Below are 16,411 nucleotides of genomic sequence, written 5' to 3'. Positions count from 1 at the left end.
TGTCGGTGAATGTTTGATAAGGAATAGCATACTTAAAAGTCCCCAAGTATTTCCCACAAATTGCCTATTAATTACAAAGAAAAAAGTAGTAACTCTACAGTGGATAAACCTGTATCAAAGTGAATGAAAGTGAATGTCACTGGAAGTGGGTCACACTAGGGCTCCTGAGACAGTTCACTGAGAAAGACACATCGTTACCTCTGTAGGTACCCATAAAGTATTGCTTGAATCTAGTCAAGACAAAACATCAGGCAAACTCAAAGTGCGGAACATTCTGCCAAGTAACTAGCCTGTACTCTTCAGTAATGTCAATGTCAAGTAACACAAAGACCAGGTGAGAAATTCTCCAGATTAAAGACTGTAACAATAACAAAAAAGAAGTCTCAGTGCTAAACAGTTTTACCATTTTCTTAAATATGGCCCCAAAATAGAGTGTTCCTATGCAAAATTATTCCTTTCAGAACACTGGTCAAAATGGGAAGGTTAGCACGATTCTAACACTAAAACCTAACAGCAATATTGCTTTTGAATACAGAAGAGAAAATTCTAAGTAAAAGCCCAGTAAAACGAATTAACAGCTAGATTTGACATAGCTAGCCCAGAAGCATACACTGTGGTATTCTTTATACAAGGTCAGGGAGGGTTTATCATGGAACTCAAGTACAGTTCAACAGTGATAAAAACCCCCTCATCACCTCAAGAGGTGCTAGAAACATATTTGATAACAACCAACACCAATTACTAATTAAAACTTTAAGGAAACAAAGTATGAAAGGAAATATCAAAAATAGATATTCTTTATCATATCAACAGCTAGTGTCAGAATTAATGGTAACATACATTAATCAAATCACAAATCAGACCGATTGACTACTATTACTATTCTTCAACACTGTTCCAGGTATTGTCACCCATGTAAAAGGATATAAAGGATATCAAAGAGGTATAACTATTAGAATTGCACCCATTTTTTTCCAAGATTACATACCTTATGTATCAAAACCCCAATATGAATATAATAAAGTTAAATTAATAGTTTAGTAAATTGGTTATTTAAAAGATAAATATGTAAAAATATAGAAGTTTACCACAAAATACCCAGTTAGAAGATGTGACTAAAAAACAGATTTCATTACTAGACAAAAATACCCAGATATATGCCTAAAAAGAAGTATTTAGAACCTATATGAAGATGAAAAGCAAAATAGTAGCGGAAGGTATGGTTAGGATTTTAGCAAATAAAGAGAAATCCTATATTCCTAAACAGCAAAAAGGAATTTTATAAACATGTCTGTTTTTCCCCCAAATAATTTATGTGTCTAACAAAAATCGTAATAAAAAATCCCATTGGAACTTACTCTTGAACCCTGACAAAATAATTGTAGAGATCTAATGGAAAAATCAACAGGTAAGAAAACAATCAAATTAGAGTTTTATCTCACAGCATATTTAAATATAAATTTTGTAGATGATTTAAGTAATTAAATATAAAACAAAAAATTATTAAAAAATCAGAAGTGACTGGTTAACTTCCCTGCAAAGGAAATGTATGTAAATCGATGTAAAGGAAAAGTTTATATATAATATATATATATATATATAAAATAGATATAGATATAAGTATCTATCTCTCTCTATATAGTGGTATGTTACCATACACAAACACACACACACACACATATATGTGTGTATCTACCAAAAACATCTGCATGACAAAAAAAATCATACACAAAATTGAAGACAATTTGCAGACCAAGAAAAAATTTACAATGAACACAGTGGACAAAAACTGTCTTTAAGTTATAGAATATCTCTAAGAGTCCCTAAGAAAAACACTGACACTGCCACAATTTAACAGAGGACATACACAGATAATTCTTTAGAAGATGATGAATGGTTAAGTAAATGTGAAAATGTTCACCATTACTACTAATGGGGACATGTGAATTAAAATGACAATAAAAATGCCTTTCCCCCTACTTATTTGCAAAGCTAACATTCAAAGTTAACAAGGGGGCAGTGAATAAGATAACAACTGAAACGACCATGTGTTACAGTGTAAGATCCTGTATGCTTTCTACGAAAGATCTACCCACAAATACGTATTTGGACAATTCTGTTATAAACTGGGAAGCTCACATCTAAAATCCATTCTAAGGGATCAATAAAAGCTGTAAACCAAACATTGACTTGTAATCTGATTCTTCAGAGTGAACACTTGAAAGCAATTTAAATGTTCAAAATAGGGTCATGGTCATTAAATAATCACATATCCAAATAATTAAAAAAAGGACCATCACTAAAAAAGCATATTTATGAAGAATACTTTAGTAGCCTGGGAAAATGCTCACAAAATGCTGCTGCCAAGAAAGAAGATAAAATTATTATTATTAATAATAATAATAATTTAAAAAATTATTACAAGAACATGTGCCATATGATCTTTGGGTAATGTCACGTTGGGTGATTACAATTTTAATATTATGCCTTTCTCTATTTTATACAACAAACACAGATTCACAGGACAGAAAATACTCAACAGATGATTCACTAAAAACTCAAGGCTTTGAAAAAGTAGTGGTTTCTCTTATCGCGGTTATCGGATTCTGTCAGTATGCTGAAAATCATATTGTTGTCACTTCCATGTGGCAGACTGGTTTAAAAGAACAGGCATACACTCAAATATTGTCACACGCCAGTTTATTGAGGAAACTGTGATGCTAGCGAGAGGTTAACTCTATTCACTTGATTACTTTTCATGATGTCAAACAAGAGTCTGAAGGCTACAAGCCATGAAGTTACACAATGACTTTCCCATATTTTGTTCAGGAACACAAAAACCAAATACCAAGAAATGTTTGACTCTGAAAATTGCCCTCTTTTTTTTTTTTTTTTTTTTTCAAAAGGTGGTAATTAAGGGTCAGGAGGCACAGTAGTATGGGGGAAGGACAAAAATGGAACATGTAACAGGCAAATATTTTGGCTAGATTTCATTTTCCAAAGTTTCAGATCTCTCCAATTTTTTTTTTATTTTTTGTAGCGAAAAAGGAATCAATACTTTTCATTCCACTCTTGTCAACTTTAGCCAAAGCCTTCTGAGCTGCAGTCATTTTGCTATTTTTCTGTTAAGGAAAATAAGAGAAGAATTATTACAAATGTAACTAACTTTTATAAATCGTACATGCAAATCAAACAAGACCGTGCATGCATGTCTCAAGGTTCATGAAGAGAACTACTGGCTACTAACATGCTTCATAAGGGAGTTATTATTATTATTATTAATTTATTTATTTATTTTTAATCTGATTTCCATTCACAATTCAGACCTAAGACACAAAATCCAGTAAAAGAGGCGGGAGACCAAACTGCCGCCTTCTAAGGAGTGGAATGCTACAGCCAACGGTTTACTTTACGGGGATAATTCTGGAGGGTGTATGAAGTACAATAACACCAACAAAGGAGCTGACACAGACGCGACTGTCAGAGAGGAATGCCAGCCTGGTGGTTCTGTGCAATGAATAATTCACCATCATGGACTGGTGCATTTTACTCATAGGCTCTACGGGAAACCAAGGACAACACCATTATATTAAAAAAATAACCCGTACCGAAGAGCATCCTGGACCAGCAGGATGACTGCCCCAGTTTTCCTCCAACAGAGAAATACTTGCCAAAAAGCTGACTTCAAGTAACTCTGCCTTTGAAATTCCTGGTCCCTGTGTTTTGTTTGTTTGTTTTGCTTTGGTTTGGTTTTGTGCCATATCCTGAACTAGCACTGCCGGCAGGTGAACAGCTGCTGACTCTGCTTCAGTGCATCTCACCTTCTCCAGCAGAAGCAAACCTGATGGGACTCAGCAAAGGGAAAAACTCATCTGTCTCCCTGAGAACAGGGAGACAAAGTCACTGTCAAAGAAGCTTTTACAGGCACAGTATATGATCCCTGAAATCTTGCTTCTCACATTCTGTCACTTACATCTTAGGAGGTTTATTTTTTGGCTGAATGGTGAGAAGTGATGGCTCTTTGTGACCAGTTATCCTCTGTATTTAACGGACACATCCTGGCCCAGCCCTATTTCCCTGGGGCTGTGCCCAAGTAAATGTAACAAAAAGCCACAGTTACAAGGGTGGGGCAGAATTAGTACTTGCAGAGAAACTCAATGTCCCTGCTTAGGAAGCCATGGAGATAACTGGCTATCTTGCCAAATCTCAGCTGGGATTATACCCGTGACATCACATGCCCAGATAAATTACACATAGATCAAAGAATAAAATCTATAAAAAAAATTAAATGCTAAGGAGAGAGAATGTTGTTAAAATCTAAGAGGAAGTGAATTTATCTTGGGATGGACAAAGTCTAAGCATAAAAATAATGAGAAAGTCACAAGGAAAAACAATTCCTACATTTCATCTTCATAAAAACTTAAAACTTTAAAAAATCGAATGAAAGGCTAAGCACAAATTACAGAGTTATTTGTACCCTATATGTCATCAAGTGTTAATAATTCCTAATCTAGAATGAGCTCTTAAAAATCAACAAGAAAAACACTATCCCAATACAAAAAATGGGCAAGGGACATGAACTGACAACTTCTAAAAATGCAAACGGGCAAATAAGCATTTGGAAAAACAACTAACCTTTCTCATCGAAGAAATGTACCCTAATCAGACAGCCAAAAATTTTCAAGAATAAAAATAATATTCAGTGTTGTCAAGAAAGCAAGATGAGCAATCTTGTAGCAATAATGGTTGGAAATACAAATTTCTACATTTTTGGAAAGCATTTTACGTATATATTCTGTATACACACATACAATCATATATATGATTATATATATGATATATATCATATATAGTCATTTATGTGACTATATATGATAAAATATATATGATAAAATCATATATATTATTATATATAATACAATATATAGATAAAATCATAAGCATACACACACACACACATATATATTCTCTCCATAATCATGGATAGAGCTCATGTTTTCTAAGCCCTTACTCTTAGTTCTAAATTGTGTGTAATGAAATAATCAGAGATACAGATTATAAATAAGAATGTTTATCACTTCATTAAAACAAAGAATGAAAAAGGCAGAAATAACCTAGTGTCCAAAAACAGGGGAATGACTAAATAGATTATGTGCCCTATAGTGAAATAAAATAACACAAAGAATTGAATATCATGAAACCATTAATAATCTGTCAGAGAATGCCTAATCACATGAGAACATTTTCACAATATACTACTAATTGAAGAGGACAGAACCCTAAAACTATAAATATATTAAAATGTCAATTTTAAAAGCTGTATATATTTTTATAATGTATGTATTTTATAATGTATGTATACATTTTATAATGTATGTATAATGTAAACTTTGTAAGAAAGGTTACAAAAATATTTGCTGGGCTGATTGCTGAACGGTAGGATTATTAATAATTACTGTCATCATTATAAGTCCAGGGAAGCTTCTAGGCATTAGAGTTGACAGAAAATGAGCTGTGGAAGCTCCCCCACTCTGTTCCCCCCAACTCTGAATACACAGCAAAGTGTAGGCATGCTCTTGCTAAGTATAGTGCCTTGCCTTGATTCAGAAAAAATCTTCCTGGCATGACATATTCATTGTCATTCATAATTTTGAATTAATTACTGAGTCATAGGCAAGTTCACAGTCCTTTGTGGTTAAAATTGTAACATCAGAATCAAGCATGAAATCACTCCCAGATGTCCTCAGGGCCACCTACTGAATCCAGGAATATGCCACTCCGGCTGGACACACATACCTTTTCAGTCTTCAAATCTTTCCTGTTAAACTTAGTGTAATCTTCTTTTGCTTCTACGGGCTCATCAGATAACTTTACTTTCTGCAATGTTAGAGCAGTGAAGTGATGTCAAATGTCACCTTGACATGTCAATCCATTTTTTAAAAAACAGTGGGGTCCATTTGGACCAAATGGAAGGCCAAATGGAACAGCAGACCCTGCAAAGGGCTTACTCTGCATTTTGTCAATTATCTGGGGGAAAGAAGCCACATATCCCTTCTGAGAAGCAGCGTCGGTGATGGGGGGATATGCTAGGGTGAGTCCGTGACCTAGCCCGTTGGGCAGTCTAGCGGTACTGATCACATATTTGGTATGTACTGGGACTGGGAGGTATTTAGGAGACTGCTGACTTACAGACAGTCTGAAGGGGTGAAGGCAGGCACATAAGTCAAAGATAAAAATTCCCTCCAAAGGGGCCAGGAGTCCATTCAGAAACACCACTTCATTCACCTTCTGGGCTGATGTAACGTCCATTTAGGAATAAGGCACATTATTCTCTTATTACCATTTTTTGTATAGCTTCATGTTCTTACCTCCTTTGAATTCAATTATCTCATTTTGTCCACACAGGGACAACCCTGCAAGGCAAGCAGCCAGCAGGAGAAGGAAGCACAGAGAGAGTAAACAAATGACTTAAGCCCACTTAGCAGAGGATAAGGCATGAGATCTCCATTTCTGGACAAGAGCTCTTTCCATGAGGCCCAGTACAACTAAGTCCACCTTTACTTCATGTTTTCACCTTTCATGTGGGCATTCTGTACCAATGAATGTGAGAGCCTTGTCAAAAGCTAGACTGTGGCCTTAATGTTGACATTATGGAAGGAACTGTGACACATTTACTATGTAAAAGGCCCATAGCAGAGCAGGTAAGTCTTGATGTTTAACATAGAGAATTGACTGCATGTGACCACAACTTGGATTTCTGCAGATCTTCAAGCTCTTTGTGGAGACACCAGGGTTGAAAGACCCAATGTGGATATTCCCTAGGAAATGCAGATTTATTCCCGGCCTCCCTCTTCATAACCCAGCGTTTGCCAAACAAAGAGCTGTGGAGTTAGTTTTAAAACATGCCATGGCAGATGTCTAAAAACCCAAAGGGATAAAACAACATGTCTTGAAATTCTTCACTGTAAAGGAACAGGGGGGACCTCCTGGAAATATAGAACATGATATGGCAACACTTTCTCTTGGTCACACAGTAATCTCTAGCAAATGAATCTTCAAAAGAAAAAGACCAGCTTATCATGAATGAACTACTACCAGCAAAGTAGGTATATAAGCAACTTTCTTAAGAATATGTTTCTACTTAAAAATTAAGATCAATAAAGGGTGTTTAGGTGATGCCTATTTTTACTAGAAAATTATCTTCAACCAGGAGAGTGGAACTCACAGGTCATAACGATGAAGGCTATAATTGTCTCAAACTGCAAAAAGCTTAAAGTTATAAGATGGTTTGTGATCTGCTGTAGCAAAATGTTCTACTATAGATGTCACTAGAAATGCTTGGGCATAGTCACTTTTTGCTGGTAAGTCAAATGAAAAATGTTCAAGACAAGAGCTAAAGATGAAAAGTACTTCTTTGTAAGTATACAGAGGTGTCATATATACAGAGATGATGACTTGTTCAGGTGTTTTAATAGTATCAAACAGGATACCGGTAATCAGTGCTCACAAAAAAGATGACTGTGGTCAGCCTCTGCACTGAACTTTTTCTAATGTTACAGCACATGCTGAATATGTTTGAAAGAATCACAATTGTTACACTTATTTGAACTGATCTTATTTAAAAGGCCAAATACGGACGTGTAGAGTCCAACTCTTGATGTCAGCTCAGGTCTCTGTCTCAGGGTTGTGTGTTTAAAGCCCGCGTTGGGCTCTGTGTTGGGTTTCATGCTGGGCATGGAGCCTACTTCCAAAGGAAAAAAAAAAAAAGACCAAATCACTACAGTTCTGGGGGGAATATTTCAGAAGAAACAGAAAATGGCTAAGAAAGACAGTAACAAAGGCTGTGACTTTGAATGGACACAGTTCTGGCAAGAGAAGAGCCAAGAGCAGAGCACCACAGGAATGAATGCCAGGATGGGTCTTATTCCTACAAATGATCTGCAGGAAGGAACTCCAGAGTATCTCCAGTCCACTGACTGCACTCAGCTCTGCCAGCGATAAATGCAAACGAGGGAAGAGCGCGGGGGCTGGAGGCTGAGCGTCGACACAGGCAAACATGGGATAGTAAGAAAGTAATGCAAAACATATTAAGGATGCCAGGCTTTATGCTATCTTACAAAGACAAAGACACCTAATAGCCACTGGACACCTAATAGCCACTGGAATGGATTTGCTGAAAACCATCAACTGTATGACTGTAAAAATCGATCAAATCCCAGACACAGACAAGAAGGCTGGCAGAAGATGTTATCCTAAGCTTGTTTAAAGCGTGGTACATCACCTGTCCAGTTTGCACTCCAGACACTAGAGCCCCAGCCAGACATCACAGACTGGGAGACCTTGAATAGCAACTAAGCAGCCCAGGAGATGAGGCTGAGGTTTAGGAGAAGCAGGACTGTGAGATCTAGATCAGGGCTTGGCAAACCGCCAGCCCAGCCCCGCCAGCCGCCTGTTTTTATAAATGAAATTTGGCTAGAACGCCACCGCCCGCATCCGTTCAGAAATCGTCTGCGGCAGTCTCTGTGCTCCCACAGTGGAGCTGAGGAGCTGTGATACAGACCATCTGCCTTGTGAGGCCTCCAACTGTCACTATGTGGCCTTTATAGGATAAGTCTGCCAACCCCTGATCTGAATCATATACTATGACATCACAAATGATTTAAAGTTTGGAAATTAAAATAGGCAAACAGAAAACCGGGTTAAAAGTAAATGTAGGAAATGCATTACCCTGGATGGTATCAAAGGCCAAACCTTCAAAAACAGGCTTTGATCCTTCACGAATGATCTCTAAGTTACTAAGGAAGACAGATATTTGGGAGAAAGAAAGATGCTTTGTTTCTGGAAGGAGAGAAGTAAGAGAGGAACAAATATGCCCATCTTCTTAGTTCCAGCAAGGCAAGCATGCCTCTGTCCTCCAGAGCTACTGTCAGAGATGAACTACCAGCCTGGAAGAAACGTGGGTCTTACCTAGAAGGACCTTACGCCCTACAGCAGCTGACCTCTGCCCAGCGCTATTCCTCCCAAAGGAAAAGGATGGTGCTCCTTTGACAGCCTGCTGAAAATGGCCACCGCTAAGGCTGACGCACTTGAAATTTTCTGTCCTTCTCAGAAGTCAAAGTAATGAGTGCTTTCAGAGCCGCCACAACCTCCAAACAGGACATGAGACCAAAAAAAAAAAAAAAATCCAAGCATGTTGGCCACCTTGAAGGCCGGGAGAGAGGAAAGTTCTTCAACATGCACTTTCCAGTCTCGAGGCATTCATTATTCTGTTGGCAAGAGAATGGCCTCATGGACGAGCTGGTGCGTGTATTTATTTCCCTGTCTCTGAGCAGCGCTCACTTGTCTGAGATCAGGCCTGGACTGAGGGACTCTGCAGTTTGCCATCAGGTGCGGTTTACCACTGGCTTCTCTGCTCTCTGCATTGGGAGACAAAAACAAGCTGTGGCCCATGGGGCCAAGGAGCTGTGGGTGGCAGTTTGAGAACATCTGGAAGAGGAAGGGTTTTTTGCAAGACACAAGTTGCGCTGATCATGCACGGAAAGAAAAGAATCCTTGCTCAAAGGATTCTTTGTGTGGCAAAGTCATGCTCTGTTCGCCTCTGCGCCCATAACAGTTAGATCGGGCAAAATGAGTTGTAGTTATCCGTCGAGTATTCCTGATGATTAATCAGGGTAATTGCCGGACCCGGCTAACTCAAGAAGGCTGAATCTTAATTATGGATCTATAAGACCTTTAGGTAGGTATCTGGTACAACCAACTCTTACCTGGTTTTCTCAGCACTACAAAAAAAATCTACAAAATCTTCAAATCTACAAAATCTACAGATCTACAAAAATAAAAAAATACTGATGGAGAGCTCCTTATAACCTTTAATCCACACAACATCACTCCACCCAAGGAGGATTTAGTATGCTTTAAAATGGACTAGAGCGCACTAAACCTACGTGGTAAAAATGTACTATTTTTCCAAGTCCCCCAAAGATATCTTAGTCACAGCTCCTTACCTTTGATGGAGGGTTTGGCAACGACGCTGAAGTTTCTGGAAGCCTATGGAGTGAAAAATAAGAATCAGTCATGGTTTTTCATAGACAAGCAAACAGAGAGACTGGGCCAATGGACTTAGCAAGGGCTACTTTCATGGACTAGCTTCACCTCCATGTGTCCTCCTGGACTATCACCCCAGTGTCAAGAATGACATTTCTGTAAATGAAGAAATCTTTATTTTCTTCACATTGGAATTATCTGAACTAAAAAAAATAAAATTAGAACTCATTTGTTGCAATGGAACTGCTTTTCTTTAGCCTCTATAAATTTACATTTTGGCATTGTAGTATTTTTTTTCCTTCATAAATGACAAATCCAGCATATGTATATTTTTTATTTAAATACAATTTAGTTAACATAGAGTGGAATCCAGCATCTATTTAAAAGTAAAAATTATTTTAACTGTTGACAAAAAGTCAGACAAACTTGACTTTTCTTCAATTAAAGAGAAGTATAATTGACATATCTTTCTACCTGAATCTTTAACCAAAAGCTAATCACTTCAGAGGAAAGAAAAGAATCTGAAAAATAAGGGGAGTACAAAGACATAGGTCACGAATGAGATAAACAGGCACAGAGGAACCCAGGGAAATATTAAACAGAAAGACAGGGTTATCAATTTAAAGCAGGCTTTCAAACACTTCAACCAGTTTCCACTAATTGTTTTTTAAAGTAGGACCTATGCAATTTGCTAAAAACATTAACTATATATCTATTAAGAAGCCACTTTAAAAAAAAAGAAAAGAAAAGAAGCCACTTTATTTTCATGTATCAGAGGAGAAAGCTATTATAAGAATCAGGAAAAGCTATTATCACACCCATAACATCTTAACAATAGTTGCTAAAATCGAGAAAAGAAACACATTCTTTTCAGTCTAAGGTAAAGTCTTTATGTTATATTAAATATCTTCATGAAGGACATAATACAAATAAATCATTCATAAACCCATTTTCCGCCCTCAGACACAGATTGTATTTCATCCTTTGAGTTCCAAGTGCTGGGCATAATAAAGGTACTTGGCAAACATCTCATGAAAGTGAAAGTGGTACAAAACCTTTAAATGTAACTTTCAAAAATATTCTAGGGGCACCTGGTGGCTCAGTTGGTTAAGCATCTGCCTTTGGCTCTGGTCATGATCTCAGAGTCCTGGGATCAAGTCTTGCACTGGGCTCCCTGCTCAGCAGGGAGTTGCTTCTCCCATTCCTTCTGTCCCTCCCCCCCACCTTCCCCACCCCCCGCTCTTGCTCTCTAATTAAAAACAAAAATCTTAAAAAAAAAAAAAAATTCTACATGCCATCTCTTATTTTCTTCTAATCTTTATTTCTCTTAAAATGATCATAGTGCTCGCTTCGGCAGCACATATACTAAAATGATCACAAAAACCACATTAGTGAAGTCTAACTGGTGATAAAACTGTATACCGTTTATACTCTAAAATCACACCAGCCCATAATTCCAGTCCTAATACTCACCAGTTTCTGCAATCAGTATCCACCAAATCATTTTGTTCCAATAAATCAGTGTCTATTAAAAACCACCTTCAACCATAGAGTCTAGGAGGTCACTCAAAAATAATTTATGAGAAGCAGTGATGTGATAGAGCCATTAAGGAACCTATTGTTGGGAAACCAAGAAGCACCGAGGTACTTCCTAATTATGGCTAATGATGAACGATACTTACTTTAAATATTTCGCTAAGTCATCACTTAATTCTTTAGGGATGTAATCAGATATCAGGCCATGAGCATAACGAATATAATCCTCTGAAAGAAAGAGAATGGAGAGTGCAAAAAAAAATCAGTTGCAATTATGGTAATTTTAGTCAAATTGATCAGAGTTAAAGTTCTGGCTCTCTCTGGCCTTAGAGACTCACTTAAGCTGTTAGCCTCCATTTTCCCATTTGTAAAATGGTGATGTTAAGATCCATGATTATAGCAGTGAGCGATTTCATGGATGCGATATGACAGAATATAGCAGATGCCCACCAAATGATAGTTAAAACAAAAATTCAGGGTCTTTTTCTTAGTTGAGGCCTTTGAATACAAATAAAGCTCAAAATCAGCTGTAACAGTATGACATATTCAGGCTTATAAATACTAATTTTTTTAGGTCTGTTTCAATATAGAATGAATCAAATTAGTGAATAGTATTGAATACATTCATTTAAGAGACGTCATAGATGATATATGTCTCTGTCAAGTACCTGAACATTATATATACTCTCAAACTAATAAAAATGTCTTCAAAAATGGAAAAAATTAAGCTTAGCAGAATGTATGATCATTAATTCTAAAGCACATGGACACTCAGTACTAAAATGAAGCTGTGATATGGATGAGATGCAGTTATGGAAGTCAGAATCTGTTTTAAAGCCCTGTTTTTTAATTTGTATTTTATGTAGAGTACTAGAGGATAATCAAACTTAATATATGGGATGATCACATGGGGAATATAAGCTACCAAAAGGACCATCTCACGTTTGTTGCTGGGATATTCATTTGCTTCTTTTTTTCTTTCTCTTCTGCCTTCAAACTAAGATAATAATTTGCCTGAGCATTAAAGTGACTGCTTTCTGGAGCACATAATCTCAAAGTCTTCAGTGAGAGACCATGACTACCAACACAGTAAAGTTATTTACTGAAAGTTATTCACTGATAACTGAACGTTATCACTGGACCCTTCTTAAAATGTGTTCTTGGTTCTAGGTTAGTAATTATCCAGTAAGTCATGAATAGACAAAGGGAATTAAGAAAGCGAACACGTTATTTGTTTGCCACTTCTGGTGGCTTACTGAGCTAAGACCTAAAAAACGGAAAGCTTACTTCATGACTAGGCCTTAAATGGCAATATAGCTTTGCCCAGACCATTATGTTTAGAGACTGGCACAAACACTGGATTCAGAGCAGAAGATGTGATCTCTCAGCTAGGAGTGGTGACATTGGATAAGTCATCTACTCTCTGAGACCACAGTTCTTTACTTTTAAAATGAGATCTGCCTAAATAATCTCTAACCTTCTTAAAAAAAATAAACAACAAACAAAAAACTAGGGTCCATCCATCCACTTGACTCAACTCCTTCTCTTCTGTTAAAGCCAATCAGAAACCATGAGAGCTGGTAAACTCGGGACAGCCAAAGCTGTCCACCATTTCCAGAACAGCGGGAGTCCTCTACCATCTATAAGTGCAAGGTGTTTTAAGCTAGATTTCTGCAAATCAAGGACTGCCTGCATTACCTTCAATCAGAAACAGGCCCCTGGTCCTAGTTTTGTTTTAATGATGACACTCAGATGCTTTGGACTTGTATGCCCACAACAGGGGAACACTCAATTGGAGCTTAAAGTCAGAAAAGTTTCTGTCCTACCATTCGGGAATGTTAATTACACTATATAGCTGTTTTTATTCAACTATACATACAAAAACAAGAGGACACATACTAGAAAAAGCAGAAAATGTACGTTAATAACCTAAAAGAAAAAAATTGCCAAGGGCATCAATTTTCACCTAAAATCGACAAAACAAGACCAATAGTAGAACATATATTTTTTTTTTTGAAAGATTTTATTTATTTATTTGAGAGACAGAGATCATAAGTAGGCAGAGAGGCAGGCAGAGAGAGAGGGGGAAGCAGGTTCCCTGCTGAGCAGAGAGCCAGATGCGGGGCTCAATCCCTGGACCCTGGGATCACGACCTGAGCCAAAGGCAGAGGCTTTAACCCACTGAGCTACCCAGGCACCCAAGGACATATACTTCTTGAGAGTAAGATGCAGAGAGGTGCAGCCCCTTCCCCTCCCTTCCTCCATACTCGTGCATGTGCTCCCCCCCCAAATAAATAAAATCTTAAAAAAAAAAAAAGATTTTAAAATCACAAGACAGGCATTTATACAGCAGCAACTTACTGCAGGCAAAAATGATTTCTGACAAAATGACTTACTTACCTTCCTTGTCACTGGAAACCTGGTCCCCAGAGAAAAATGCATTTGCCTGTACCCGGGCACTGACATTTATGTTATTGGTTTTTAAGGCTGACACAGTCTGATGAACCTGTGAAGTAACCAAAAAGGAAACATCAGGGTATTTCCAACTAACGTTAGAAATCCACCACCTTCCAGATGGTTCTCAATCCGTTTAAGATGCAGGAAGAATATCTGAGGATCTAGAAATGTCTTCACTGGTATCAGACAAAGAGAGATGGCCATAGCGTTTCGGCATGATGTCATGACATGGACTTCTTAAGGCCTACACAATATGAGAGCACTGGCTCTGGAGTTGGGCGGCTTGGGTATGCTTTGTGACCATGGACTACTTACATAACCTCTCTGTGCCTCTACCTAATGGGGACATGAGTAGTATCTAATGCACAGTACAGCGGTGAGCATTAAATGAGTTCATGTAAAGCCCTTAGAAGAGACCCCAACACAAAGTTAATATGCAATCATTTTTCTAAATAGAATAAATCATAAATTTCCTGCTTCCTAGGAATTTAAGAAAAGAGACACAATCAATAAATATAAACATAACTTTGCTATTCATGTCATTATCATTTGCTAAGGACAAAAACTAAATGCCAAGATCCTTCTCAGGACTTAACCTGATTCTTCACTTACTACTAATGCAGATAAGGGTGAATGGTGGGGAGCACTTTTGAAATCCTTCCACTACTTCGGATAGGAGTGACCCAACTCTGCAAGGTTCATTTCCATGTTCCCCATAACATGATAGGACAAGCATGTTTTTACATACAAGATAGAAGAGAATCTTAGGAATCCATACTATCCTGGTATTCACTGAACTTGAAAATCTTTGTTATCAATAGACTTGGTCTGGTGAGATTCTTAATGAGTGTCAAAGTACACAATTTTCTTAGACCAATGGCTTTCACAGTAGTCTGTTTGTACTATAAGCACAGGAAGAAAATACACAGCAACCCAATAAAAATATATGTTTCAAAGAATCATACTTAATACTTGTCCTTACTCTGTGCTGTATTTTAATCCATCCCACCCCATCCCAGAGAAATACCGGCTGTGACCCACTAAATCAATTTGAAAAGCACTGCCCTAGACCTTCTATTAGTTCTAGCATTTTAGGATCACTAAAATCCCTCGAGCAACCGGATGCTGAGAGTGAGGCACACGTCCTCTGAGCCTGAATTGTGTCTGCCTCAGACCCCTGCCTTACTGTGTGAACAACGAAACCTCTGAGACAACAGCAGGACAAAGAGCAGCAAATGTGCATCCTGCCTCACATTACCTGGTGTGGAAGACGCAAGTCTACATCACCAAGTAGTGAGAACTTCTTTCGTCCAGTGGTGAGGATCACGGGCAATGGGGATGCAGGTCAAAGGAAAATGTCAAGCTAACTCCAGAGATGAGTTAGGGAGGATGAAAAGTAAAAGATTTCTTTTCATATTTGGATATCTTTTTTTTTTTCTCTTTTTAAAGATCTTATTTATTTATTTGACAGACAGAGATCACAAGTAGGCAGAGGGGCAGGCAGAGAGAGAGAGAGCGGAGGAAGCAGGCTCTCTGCGGAACAGAGAACCCGATGCGGGACTCCATTCCAGAACCCTGGGATCATGACCTGAGCCGAAGGCAGAGGCTTTAACCCACTGAGCCACCCACTGAGCCACCCAGGCGCCCCTCATATTTGGATATCTTTATACAGGTTTTCTCTTTTAGTTGGATATATAAGATGGCCATTTGATTCACACTTAGCGCCTTCTCTAAAAAGTTTTTTAAAAAAGAGCATTAAACTTTTTCTGCCATAAGGTATTAGAGATGTACTATACCTTTTTTTCCAGCCACTTTATTGTCTTCTCTTTGCTGTACTTGTAATATTTCTTTTTGTCTATTTCTGGATTAAAGAGAAAAAATCAGAAAAGTGTATTAAACATAAAATAAATTAATAAAGCTATGTATAAGACATATATATATATATATATCTAGATATATATATACACACACAAAGACACATAATATCAACAATTTAAAAATGTTTCATAACAGTTTATACTCTTGAAAAACTCAATTTATAAGCCTAAGAGCATACTTGAGAGGTTAAAAAAAATCCCCAAACAGAACCCAGGTACCTCAGGTTTCATTCAACCATCAAATGAATGGGAATTTAAGCAAGTCATCAAATAATACTACAGTTCTCATCCCAATGAGAAATTTTTCTCTTTTCTTTTTATTATATCTTTATGAGATGACAGATGTTAACTTATTGTGGTGATCAATTCATCAAACCTGTGAATCAAACTATTATGCCTTACACCTTAGACAATGATGTGTATCAATCACTTCTTAATAAAACTGGAAAAAAAGTATGAAAACAAATCTGTAGACAATTTCTAATTTTTACAACTCA

General features: G+C 37.5%; 1 protein-coding gene across 5 annotated transcripts in view; it reads right to left on the bottom strand.

Moving 5' to 3' along the window:
* RNASEH2B (ribonuclease H2 subunit B) overlaps nucleotides 1–16,411 on the bottom strand; it is a 63,664-nt gene that overhangs the window by 4,984 nt on the left and 42,269 nt on the right. For 2 of the 5 annotated variants that reach the window (XM_032314657.1, XM_032314658.1), the window contains 6 exons: nucleotides 15,834–15,898; nucleotides 13,981–14,086; nucleotides 11,727–11,808; nucleotides 10,005–10,047; nucleotides 5,797–5,877; nucleotides 2,684–3,122 (listed from right to left, as the gene is read on the bottom strand). In XM_032314657.1, coding sequence (XP_032170548.1) covers nucleotides 3,006–3,122; nucleotides 5,797–5,877; nucleotides 10,005–10,047; nucleotides 11,727–11,808; nucleotides 13,981–14,086; nucleotides 15,834–15,898 — 494 coding nt within the window. In that variant the 3' untranslated portion in view covers nucleotides 2,684–3,005. Of the gene's footprint in view, nucleotides 1–2,683; nucleotides 3,123–5,796; nucleotides 5,878–8,967; nucleotides 9,417–10,004; nucleotides 10,048–11,726; nucleotides 11,809–13,980; nucleotides 14,087–15,833; nucleotides 15,899–16,411 lie in introns of those variants that run through there. The other 3 variants (XR_004279128.1, XM_032314659.1, XM_032314660.1) reach the window with 3 other exon arrangements.

This window comes from Mustela erminea, chromosome 15 (genome assembly GCF_009829155.1).
Source record: "Mustela erminea isolate mMusErm1 chromosome 15, mMusErm1.Pri, whole genome shotgun sequence".
In the NCBI taxonomy this organism is placed as follows: Eukaryota; Metazoa; Chordata; class Mammalia; order Carnivora; family Mustelidae; genus Mustela; species Mustela erminea.
This window is presented reverse-complemented; position numbering and strand designations above follow the sequence as displayed.